At 34.3% G+C, this 12,945-nt stretch overlaps 1 protein-coding gene across 1 annotated transcript; it reads left to right on the top strand.

Annotated features, from left to right (window-relative positions):
* The first annotated feature begins 8,432 nt into the window (after positions 1-8,432).
* Positions 8,433-11,092, top strand: LOC109122450 (protein FAR1-RELATED SEQUENCE 5-like). The gene is made up of 4 exons (XM_019219277.2): positions 8,433-9,763; positions 9,845-10,028; positions 10,782-10,850; positions 10,976-11,092. Exons 1-4 carry the CDS (start codon positions 8,433-8,435, stop codon positions 11,090-11,092), a joined length of 1,701 nt encoding a protein of 566 aa, XP_019074822.2.
* Positions 11,093-12,945: the final 1,853 nt, after the last annotated feature.

The following is a 12,945-nucleotide window of genomic DNA, read 5'->3' as shown; positions in this document are numbered from 1 at the left end:
AGATAGATTATCCTTATCAATCTAAGTAACCAAAGCTAAAGTAACCAAAGTCATCCACACTCCTTTATATAAGACAATGCAACTCATTAAATCTTTTTTAAGTTTCTAAAGCTAAAGTTTGTAAATTATTTATTCTATTCATAACACAAAACCAATCACTGAATTTACACCAGAATTCCTCTATTTTATGTCCCCATTTTGGTAAACAACTTCAAATAATGTATTAACATTGTGAAAATTAATTAACTGCACAATTACAAAAATGTAACTTAAGTAGTAAATGAGGATCACCTCTCCAGGGTATTGTCTATGTTGTGCCTTTGTTCGAGTAATAGTTAGAAAATAGTGTTAAAGCTTAGGAATAGCCTACTGTTTACTCTATGCTAATACATACATACACGGAGCATAGATAAGACAAGGAGTGTAGAAAATCAATGATGATGCGGTCATCAATAGTGGGAAAAGGATTACCTGAATTGAAAAGAAAGCAAAATTCATTTCTACATGAGTCATCTCAGAGTACAAATTTCTGGGCCATGTCAAATTTTAGGCAAATTCAAGACTGGTTTCCTTTGGGCTTTAGGCCAATGAATAATCTTAAGTTTCAAATCTGCAAGAAAATAGTCACTAAATCAACCCTAACCTTTTCCAAAACTCTCAGGACGAAAAACTTACACTAACATGAGTGGCTTGGTCCTCAATTACCAATTAAGAACTTGTCTAATTGTACATGGATTGGACGAAGCAAAATTTGCGTACTCAGTGATCTAAGCATTTTTCCAAATAGACTGGCAAAAAAATGATAAAAATTGAAGTTATTAAAAACAGTCAGAAACATTGATTTGCAAACCTGAAATATATTGTACATGGCATGCTTGAATTAAAGAACATAAATCCTTTATGAATCAGCCATCCATGTCAATTTCGAGAACATTGAAGTGTTGAGGGGGATGTTGTCATTTGAGAACAGAGAAGAGAGTCTTTCCCTCAGCAAGTGAGCTAAGTCTTTCCTATTGCACCAGCTCTCAATAGCCTGTCAAGATATATTATAGGAGGCATAGGCAATATTGAGCCTATCTTCACGATCACCTCTTTTTGCATTATCTTGAAAACAAAATATTTAGTTCATTAAAGATTCCAAATGTATAGAAAGCAAACATGAGATAAGAATATCATTGCAACAAACATGTTTCGTCTCATGTCTCAAACTATTAAGATTTAGTACTTTCAGGAAAGAGAAAAATTATCCAACAAATTGCCTTCCAATGAAAGTAAAGATGATCTTGGTAGCATTATTGCTTTACTCCATAGCAGTTTAATTCAAAATGTTAAGAAACCTGAAATAAAGGGTGACCACATTGTCGTATGATTCAGTAAAATGCACTCTTTGTGCAAATTGTTGGTGTTCTACTACATATGAAAATTACATAAATCAAAACTCTAAACAAAATGTGAAAGTCTTTAACTAATTAAATGGAAAGTAATAAATTAACAATCAATGGGTTTAACATGTAAAAAACAGATGGAAGGGCAGCAACATAGATTTTTTCCCCTTTTGTACATGTTGATGCATATGAGAATTAGGAAAACAAAATTTTAAACAAAGTATTTAAACTCTTAGAAGATTGATTGTAAGATTATAAAAATTGAACCCTTCAAAAGCAGGAGAAATGTTTGATTACAAACCTGAAACATATTGTAGATGACATGCTAGAATTGAAGAGAGCAAGATCAATTCAAGAATCAACCATCATTTCTAGTAAACAACAACTGTGGGAACTTGAGAAATTTCCTGGGGTTAAGTCTTTTAGTTTTCCTTTCGGCGTGTTTCTAAGCATAGACACTAGGCTCATGGCACATCTCTTTTCGAATTGCTTTCATATCAGGCCAGTCAACAGCTGAAGGCCAAACCGTAGAGATAGCTTTTGAGGCTTCAAGGGTAGTGATTAGGAATCACTTGAGACAAACACATTAGGACACAACATCTTTGAATTTTCAAGAGCTTGAGACAAACACAACACCTTTCTTCCTCTTACTGTTTCCATGGATCGAACGGAGTAACGATACAAAATCACTTGCAAATATGATAATTTTAGTCTCTCAACATGTGGCAACGACTCATCAGTTATAGCGCTTATAGAAATAATGAGATTGATAGGAATAAGGTAACTAGTTATATTCACAGATATATAAATATTCAATTCAACAAATCAATTGTTCCCTTACCAACATTGTAATAAAGAAAAGAAATCTACAAAATCAAACATTTTGAAGCACATCAAATTGGTATCATAAAACATTATTGGCCAAAATGATATCCAAAATCACACTTTGTTTGCTAAGAATGATAAAACTAAATATGAATTAGAAGGCCCACTGTTCAATTAATCTTAAAGTCTTCCTTTGCCTTTAAATAAGTCATTGATTAATCCAAACCAACCCTAACAAAAAAGAATTGAGCAAAAATTGAAACACAAATTCAACGAAACCCCTCACCTTGCAATAAAACAACTAAACTAGCTTCAGCAAGGTCAACATCTTTAGAAAACTACTTCACTAGAGATAATTCATAAAAAACAAACAACATAACCTATAAAGTTTGCTCCTTCAAAGAGCGGCCCAATACAACAAACAAGCAATCAAATAATCATCATTTCTTGTTACAATAACCTCTACTCTTCAAACTCTTTATCTAAGAAGAAGGGAAGGTTGAAGGGCAATGAATTGGACAGAAACAAAAGCTTCCCTTCCAATTAACAAGATTCAAAATAAAGTACATGCATCACAACTAGGACAACATTTGACAACCGCCTAATCATAAATGAAGCCTTCAATGAAACGAACAACGAAAACAGGCAATCAGCTCTGTCCATGCTCCATATAGTTGGCTCTCACTCTTTACTATGCAGGAAGACACTCATTTAGCAACTTATAACATTGAACATTAAGTGGTCGACCGGTTAAATGCTACCAATTGATACAATTTCTCAACCGGTAGCCACTGCCACTTTTTTGAGGCACCATAAAAATGTCCAATGCCAACCGGTAGCAAAAAAAAATAAAAAAAGGCAATGTTCCTACTTACGTGGAAGTTGACCAATCAAGAATAGGAAAACATAATGCCATCAAATTTTGATAAGAGGCACAACGAATATGAAATTAATGGAAATGAAAAACAAACTTTGTAATAACAATATAGGGATGCATAATATAATCCATAAATCTAAACATAAGTACATCATCCATATCCCATCACCAGCATAGAGGGAAAACGTTTATGCCATTTTTGTCAATGGTCTATCAGTAACAAAACACGTCTTAAGATGAAGTCATAAATAGAAAAACATATTACATAATCCAAATGTTAAAAAAAATCCCCAAACGTTACTTAATATATTTCTATGCAAAATGTAGAAGGGGTCAGATATGGTATCGGCCATGAAGCGGGAAGTGGCCTCGTAGGAATGCCATCATCTCATCATGCTGCCCTCGTATAACCTACATACCCGCTTTGAATTCCTCTTGGAAGCCATCAATGCGAGTCTCCAAAGATGTCAAACATCGATCATTAGCTAAGGTCATCTCCTCTAAGCAGGTACCAAGAGAGCTAATTTGGGTTGTCAGGTTATCCGAAGCCTCAGCCTCGTTCCGACCTATATGTGAAGGATGATATGCATACGCCGTAGCTCTTACACCCTTTTTTGACAGTATTGGTGTCACATTTGCATTTTCAGAAGTTCTTGCCTCTACAGTCTGATTTTCATTTTCATCATCTTCGGAGGACCCGTTGTCCGAAGACACATCCACCTCTAAAGGGGGGACAGTCGACTTCCTTGCCCATGAACCATCTTTTTTTCTAACAAAATGCATGCGCCGAAGTGAAGTTGCATTATATGTATCAAATGATTTCAGTTGCTTCCCGTCAGTCTCATTCCGCAAATTAACATTGAAGTATTTGACAATCTTTGTGATAAACATGCCATATGGGAGCACTGAATCTTCGCTTAATGAAGAAGCTTTCATATGTTGGAAAAATATGTAACCCATATTAACCTTTCTTTCTATGAGAATGTTGTCAACCAAAAACGCCTCCAAGAAAGATACATCGTCTCGATGGCCTCCTTTGGGGATGAAAATGTACGATATCATGTGTTGTAGGATGCGACTCAACACGGTCAATGAATGAGAAGTCGGTCTACCAGATTTCGGATAACCACATAGCCTCTGCATAGCTTCTACAGCTTTGAAACCTTCCACCCGTGGCCACTTCTTTCCTTCATATAAACAAACCCCTTCATTTGGAATTTCTAAAATTTTACAAAGCTCAGCAACATCAAAATTGATCGGTACACCATTAATGCTCGTAGTAATTGGTATTTCATCTTCAAATTTCATATTGCAGTAGAAACATTTGACAATCCTAGGATAAACAAACTCTTTCACAGAGACAATAGGAAGCCAACCCATTCTAGCGAAAAGCACATCAAAATGGAAATAACTGAGCTTTAAAAAATCAATGTTCCTACCCGGGATTACAGTTCGATTGGCAAAATGAATATGAAACCTTTATGCTAGGTCAGGGGTTGTGAACGTAGATCGATCAAAGGTGGCCTTCTTACGAACCTCCGCACTTGCTTCAAGGATCGGTCGTTTTCCTTTGTTGGTGGTGTGTTGTGCTCCATCCGAGGTGTTCTGGTTGTTGTCGCTGGGTTGTTGTCGATCGAAGGTCTTTCTTTTGGTTTCGCGCATCCTTGATACCGCCATTCTCTTCCCTTTCCTGCCGGTGGAGGATGCTTCGGTCGGTGCTCATTTTGGAGCCATGAATATTCCGAGTGGGCTTCAGGTATTGCATGAGGATGAAGAAGACTCAAATGGAAGACGGACGGGTTCAAGTCTTGCGCGAGGATGAAGAAGAATGGAGTAGAAGACAGAGGGGCTGAGGGTTACAAGTTGGGTTTGAACATCGGTCGACCTTCCTAGTACATGGAAAGACATCCAGTTTATGAACTAATAAAATTTAATTAACTTAATGTCTTACATTATATTTGCTACACTATTAATTTAATAGTTTCCATATGAACTCGTTTAACCTATAATGGATTATATGAATAAATATTTTGATGTAGCTTAAATAAATTAATTGAAGTTAATTTCACAAAATTTATATTAAGGAAAATAAAATATGACAACTTAAGTTAATTAAATCATATAAATTAACTAACCTTTCTGATATGTACGATATAGTATAATGAACTCACTAAGATATAGTCACACCTATTAGGTAAAAATTTTAATTAACTAAATATACTACCATAGGGGCATTAAAATTAATTATGGTTGTATGACAAACTGTTAGAATAAGTAGGATATACCATGATGAGTGAAATAAATTAATGAATCTGAATTTATTTAAAATTTCCATAAGTAGAATATCATAACATATCTCATTTTACGTAATTAAGTCTAATTAACTAACCTTTCTCATATCTAGGATATATTATGAAGCATTAATTAAAAATAAATCACGTTAATTGATGAAAAAATATAGTATAATGAACTTACTAATATATAGTCACACCTATTAGATAAAAATTTTAATTAACTAAATATACTACCATAGGGGCATTAAAATTAATTATGGTTGTATGACAAACTGTTAGAATAAGTAGGATATACCATGATGAGTGAAATAAATTAATGAATCTGAATTTATTTAAAATTTCCGTAAGTAGAATATCATAACATATCTCATTTTACGTAATTAAGTCTAATTAACTAACCTTTCTCATATCTAGGATATATTATGAAGCATTAATTAAAAATAAATCACGTTAATTGATGAAAAAATATAGTATAATGAACTTACTAATATATAGTCACACCTATTAGATAAAAATTTTAATTAACTAAATATACTACCATAGGGGCATTAAAATTAATTATGGTTGTGTGACAAACTGTTAGAATAAGTAGGATATACCATGATGAGTGAAATAAATTAATGAATCTGAATTTATTTAAAACTTCCATAAGTAGAATATCATAACATATCTCTTTTTAAATAATTAAGTCTAATTAACTAACCTTTCTCATATCTAGGATATATTATGAAGCATTAATTAAAAATAAATCACGTTAATTGATGAAAAAATATAGTAAGTAGGAAACGGTATGAAAACATAGTTACAATAAATAGGCTAAACAACATTAAGAAATGTCAATATTATCAATTAAGTTCATATCTCCCCTTTATATTTTGTTAAGTTATACATATATCCATTTCAAATGGGTGTAAAAAATATCCACATTACACTGACTTTCCCACCTACTATAAATGTTATATATAATGGTACCTAAAAAACTGATGCAAATATCCAAACTATCAACCACCAAGTGTACCATTGTGGTGGTTGGTTTTCAACATGTGGCAACCTATTAAAAATTGTAATAACTCCATCAACCAACCACATACATATGTTAGTATATATTTGGAAGGGAACATATTGAAAGGAGCCTGGAGATTGAACGAGGTCTGCTATATGTTGGAGAACAGGTTACAAAAAACATCCAGAAGACAAATCTTCAGGTCAAGCTGCATTACACTTGGACTTTCCATTTTCACGGTATGATCTTTAACTCAATAAAGATTAGCTAAACAAATCCATAATACATTTTTTAAGCTGAATACCCGCAACTTTCAAATGGATGGGGAAATATTCCCAAAACCTAATAGTGATTTTTAAATGGTATGTAATGATGTTAAAGAGTTTGGATTTTGATTGTCTATAGCACATTGTTAGTAATATGCATCAGTGATATGTTGAATCAATGTGTAGTGGTTGAATAATTTCTCATTACGCGTAGAAATAACCTTCGACGAATTGTTTTCACCAATCGGGTTTAGTAGACATAATTTGACAATTAGGATTGTGGCTCAACTAAGAAAAGGTACAACTATATATTTGACAATATTGAGCTCCCATACACCTAAACAAGGTCAGAGCAACAAGATGAAAATCTACAAGGAGGGCAAGTTTAGTTTCAAATGATTGGAGTTAGGAAATGCGTGTGGTTGACTTGAGATGTATAGAAAGTTAATGTTGAGGCTATGCAGATTAAGGCAAGACTACCAAAAGGGAGCTCTAAATAATTTTCTTATGGGCTTTCCCCCAATCAGACATGATTCCAGCACAATGACATTATTATCTGATATTGAATAACAGTTGAAATTAATTTATTTAATATAAGTGATTCATGTTGGCTTTAAAAATCACACTATCATCAAAATTATAGGGTAATACATATTCAACTGACTTAAAAGGAGATAATCAACCTTAAGAAATGTGTATTATTGACTCCCAATATGGGGTAAGTTTGGAATAAGTTTAGAGGCGTACCCAAAAGCTTCCATGCTTTTAGATAGAATTATATAAAAGTGATTTTCCATGTTTTTAAAGAATGTGCATGAGAGGTATTAATTATTGTGACTGCCAAACTCCTTGAATATGGCAACTAAGCTTAATGATGAAATTTTTGTTAACATAGTATGCCTAAATAGGGCAACATTCTAACGTTCTGATAAGGAATGAAGGCCTTAATGAAATGAACAACGAAAACAAACAATTAGCTACTCTGTTAACAAATTATAACAATGAACATGTAGAGGTCGACCGGTTAAATAAGACCGGTTGATACATTTTCTCAACCGGTAGACACTGGCAATTTTTTTAAGCAACACCAAAATGCATCTGGTTAATTTGTAGGTCAACCACTTTCTTCCACATTATAATAGCTTAGAGCAAGGGAAGAGAATAGATTTGGTTTACGAACAACCAAACAATTGAACCAATTGTTTTTTTATGCTCATCAAGACCAACAACACCGTCCCCTACCACTAATCCGAAATATTGTTCTTGCACAAGGACCTCCAAAAGCACTACAACCTTAGCCTCAACAACAGAACCATGTCTAGCAAGTTGACTTTAACTATTCCTTCACTTGGTTGTCTAAGGTCAATTTAAATTATGGAGCGTTTCTGTATAGATGTCAGACGTCGATCATTGTCTAACGCCATCTTTTTAGGGTATTGGTGTCACATTTGCATTTTCACAAGTTATTTCCTCAACATAATGATTTTTAAGTGATATTTAATTATTTTAAAAAGTTTTGCTTATGATTGTTTATAGCAGACAAGTATCAATTTTGCAACATATGACCTTTTAAATTGAAAATCATGGGGAAATTATCACGTGTGCAGTGTACACCGGTTCTATAATTTCTCAAATTCTCAATTTTTATCCAAAAATGAGAATAGATGACATTGTCGAATTCGGTTTATCTTCAAGTATGCAATCAATTGATACAAAAGTGATACGATAATTTGTTAAAGTATTATTGGGGCACTTTTTTACGTTATTTATGAAATGTAGCCGATGCAATCGGTGAAGGAGAAAACAATCAAGCGGGAGTTTGAAGTGAAAGAGGAGGACGTCGTCAATGACGATGCATATATCAGTGGCACTTACCACCTGGGTGGAAACGGTTTGAAAGAGAAGGTGTTGAAGGGTATTTCAGATGAAGAAGTATACAAATTGCAATTCGATTGCATAGATGAGGCTGAAACATTTTACAACATGTTAGCAAAAGTAGCCGGATTTAGTATTCGAAAAGATGATTTGAAGCGAGACAAGAATGGAGATATAATATCTCGAAAGTGGGTGTGTTCTAGAGAAGGACAACGAGCAACAAAGTTTATTGAAAATGACAAACGACAACGTGAGCCACGATCATTGACTAGAGTTGGATGTGAAGCTACATTTCATATAGGCTTGAATAGGAAAGATGGAAAGTGGATTGTAAAGGAATTTATAGGAGAGCATAATCATAATTTGGTCGATGCTATCAACACACAATTCCTTCGGTCTCATCGAACAATAAGTAATCCAGATAAGGCACAAGTTGATGTTTTGCGTAAAGTAGGTGTTAAAACCACACAAATTATGGACTATATGGTCAAACAATCAGGGGGACATCAACACGTTGGTTTCACACAAAAAGATATGTACAATCACGTTGATGCAATGCGTAGAATTGAAATTAAAGACGGTGATGTGGAAGCCGCGTTGGCTTACTTGTGTGGAAAGGCAGAAATTGATTCTTCTTTTTTTTATAAATTCAACGTCGATGAAGAAAGTCGACTAACAAACTTGTTTTGGGCTGATTCAACTGCTCAAATGGATTATGCGTGTTTTGGGGATGTCCTAGCATTTGATACAATGTATAGGACAAATGCCTATAAAAAGCCTCTAGTAGTGTTGGTTGGTGTTAATCATCACCACCAAACTGTGGTCTTTGGTAGTGCGTTATTGATAGATGAAAGTGTTGGTACGTATGAATGGGTGTTGGAGATATTTCTTATTGAAATGATGAATAGGAAACCCATATCCGTAGTAACTGATGGAGATAAAGCTATGTGTAAGGAAATTAAAAAAGTACTACCCCATGCGTGTCATCGCCTATGTTCATGGCATTTGCAACGAAATGCATTCATGAATGTGCATATTAAGGACTTCACAAGCATCTTTGCAAGGTGCATGTTCATGCGTGGGAGTGCGGAAGAATTTGAAAAGGTTTGGCATCAAATGGTTGAAAATTTGGGTCTTAATGAGAATCGTTGGGTCACCGAGATTTATGGGAAACGTAAACAATGGGCTGAGGCGTATTTACGTGGAAAATTCTTTGCAGAGATGAGAAGCACACAAAGGTGTGAGAGTATGAATGCATATTTAAATAGATTCTTAAAAATTCGTTTGCAACTGTATGAGTTTGTACAACAATTTGATAGGGCGATATTGAGAATACGGCAAAACGAGGCAAAGGCGGACTTCGAGTCAAACAATTCCTCACTCGTGCTTTCAACCAAGCTATCCATACTTGAAAATCATGTTGTGACGGTATACACGAAAGAATCCTTCCTTAAATTTCGGGAGGAGATGAAGAATGCAGAGTTATTCTTTGTGGTAGGCCTTGTAAGTGATGTTTCAATGCGGGCATACACATTATCTAAGTTTAGACACCCGAACTTAAAATGGGAAGTCCAATTTTCCCTAAATATTGTAACATTAAAATGCTCGTGCATGATGTATGAGTCAATTGGCATCCTTTGTTGCCACATGGTTGTTGTTATGAAGGTGGAGCCTACTATGCGTCTGATACGTCATCTTCATTTCTAGAATCGAAAAATGAAATAGAAAATTTGACGGTGAGAATGGAGGAACTATATAACAGTAATTTGAAAGGGAAAAAAGTAGCGGGAGATGGAGCAACAAGTCCAAACCAAGTTCATGATCCAAATATTGTGAAGACCAAAGGAAATCCAGGCAAAGTTGCAACAAATTTTCAAAAAGAAAGACGATGTAGTCGATGTAAAAGAATAGGTCACACAATTCAAACGTGTACAGAACCTAGAATCCCTCAAAATAGTCATCAGTGTCAGATGGGATGTCAGATTTAGTAGTGAACTGCCGCAAATATGAACCTGTTTAGCTATACTTACATAAATGACTAACATAATTGTTTTCATGGCATTATGAGTACGTAGCAGGAAAGCAATTTGTCTTCTCAATGTGACATTCAAATGGAAACAATGCCTTCAACAAATTCATCAGTTGACATGTTTGCAACCTTACCTGTATGTATAATTGCCTTGTTATATAAGAACACAAATATTGATAACATCAAATTCAACAAGAATTGACAACACTTACTAATTGAAAATGCAGGGAATGCGAGGGGAGCATTTGTCGAATGACCAATCTGACATGTATATAGATTATGGTGAATTTGGCAATGTAAGCTTGAGAATAAAAAAGGACTTTTGAGATGAATTTGATCTATGCATTATTTAATGATTTGGCTGGAATAATTGGAATGAGATAGGACACTTGAATTTTTACAATGGAATGTGCATGTGCAGATAACAGGATTTCAGCAATATGGACAAACAATGACAACACCATGGGAAGGTGGAGATCTAAACAAATATCCAAATGAGAAAGATATGCAACCTTTTTATTATTCGTTAAAGGAGTAAGGGATGCAGGTATTAAATCAGTATATATATTAATGTACGTTGTCACTTTGCATAATATGTACTTTTAACTTAAGTATGTGATGGAAAGGCTAAATTCCGATGCAAATGGAATGTTGTGGATCCTACATATAATATTTACTTAGGGAATTTTATGTTTCTCGTAGTGTATAATTGGATTTTCAAAATACGGAAGCTACGGAAAAATTTAAAGAAAAATAAAATAATTAAAAGTATTATAAAAACAGGTTGCACAATGAGTTGAAAGTCGAGTTACGAAAAGCTTAACATCAATGTTTAATATCTTGTACATAATATCCATTGGACAAATTTGCAAAGAAGCTCCAACCACTTGGCCATATAGTCGTCTTCATCATCATGGCCATCTCCAAGCAAAGCAGAAACGTTAGCTATAGCTATATGCTCAACACATGGGATTTGACTTATTTCATTGGCTTAAGAGTTAAGACTCTGGGAAGTAAAGGGTGGTCAAAGATCAGGCGTAGCGGACTTGCCCAATCCTATCTTTCCTTGAAGTAAGTCCGAAGCGGGATCAACTTCTACAGCAAATTAAGACTAAACTTGATGACTTGGCGGAAGGGTTTAGGAGGTAGTTGTAACTACATGTTTATCATAGAGATAAAGCAAGTTTCGTATCACTTTCCGGAAAGCCAATCATACTAGAACCGCATGGTTCCATGAGGATCATTTTTCAGTGGTTGTGATGCTCTTTGGCTACCAAACAAAATTGTAACTTAAAATAATATTTAATTAAATTAAAAGAAACTAACTAATGTTAAACATTAATGTCCAAGGTTACATGTCATATTAATTTATGAACAATTTTTTCTTGGATGAATTCCAACAAGTATAGTATCCCGGGTTAGGAACTTTTTCCAATGTACGATTTCATAATCTTCCTTCCAATTGTGTCTCACAAGATTATAGGGTTAAACCCATAAACACCTTGATGGATTAGACAAAGTCTCGTACTAAGATGCGAAATCAATTTTGATATTATTTATAACCTTTCAATCTCTTTTGTGCGGACATTGTCCACTTTGAGTTCAATGAATTCTCACAACCTGAAAATGTGTCTATCCTATTGAATAGATACTCTCCGTATTTATGATGTTGATTTATAAAGATGAAGAAATTGTTTTAAATTTTGTTTTAGGGGTGAATGGGAGCATGAAAAAGGAAAACAAAAAGGAAAAAGTTAGTAGATGTTTACTACAATAGATAAAAAAAAACACACACACACACACTCACAAATATAAAAAATTCCTCAATCGGTTGAGCAAATTCCTCAACCGGTTGCCACTGGTTACAAAAATCCTCAACCGGTTGACAAAATTCCTCAACCGGTTGAGCAAATTCCTCAACTAGATGCCACTGGTCAAAAACTTCCTCAACCGGTTGAGAAAATCCGTCAACCGGTTCCCTTAATTCCTCAACCAGTTGCCACTGGTTCAAAAATTCCTCACCCGGTTGTTACAATTCCTCAACTTGTCTCCACTACCTTTACAAGTCGTACCTATAATTCACACCATAACCTATAGTCCTACAGGTACTAACTATATAATTTTTAACATAGATAAATGAATATATATATTTGAAAAGCAACCCAAACTATATAGGGACAAAAAAAAAATCTAATTATCTAAAAGATTGTAGAAAATCAAACATGTTGAACATGAATGATGCCTATATATTACAATTTCAATTTGCCGACCATATTGAAAGAAGAGTATAGCAAATCAAAATAAAACGGACTTAATGATGAACAGTGTATGGTCATCCAAGGTAACAACTTCCCAATAAACATGACAATATGTGGAGATGGAAAATATAAA

Source organism: Vitis vinifera, chromosome 4 (assembly GCF_030704535.1).
Source record: "Vitis vinifera cultivar Pinot Noir 40024 chromosome 4, ASM3070453v1".
In the NCBI taxonomy this organism is placed as follows: Eukaryota; Viridiplantae; Streptophyta; class Magnoliopsida; order Vitales; family Vitaceae; genus Vitis; species Vitis vinifera.
The sequence above is the reverse complement of the archived record's forward strand: the minus strand, read 5'-3'. Positions and strand labels throughout refer to the sequence as shown.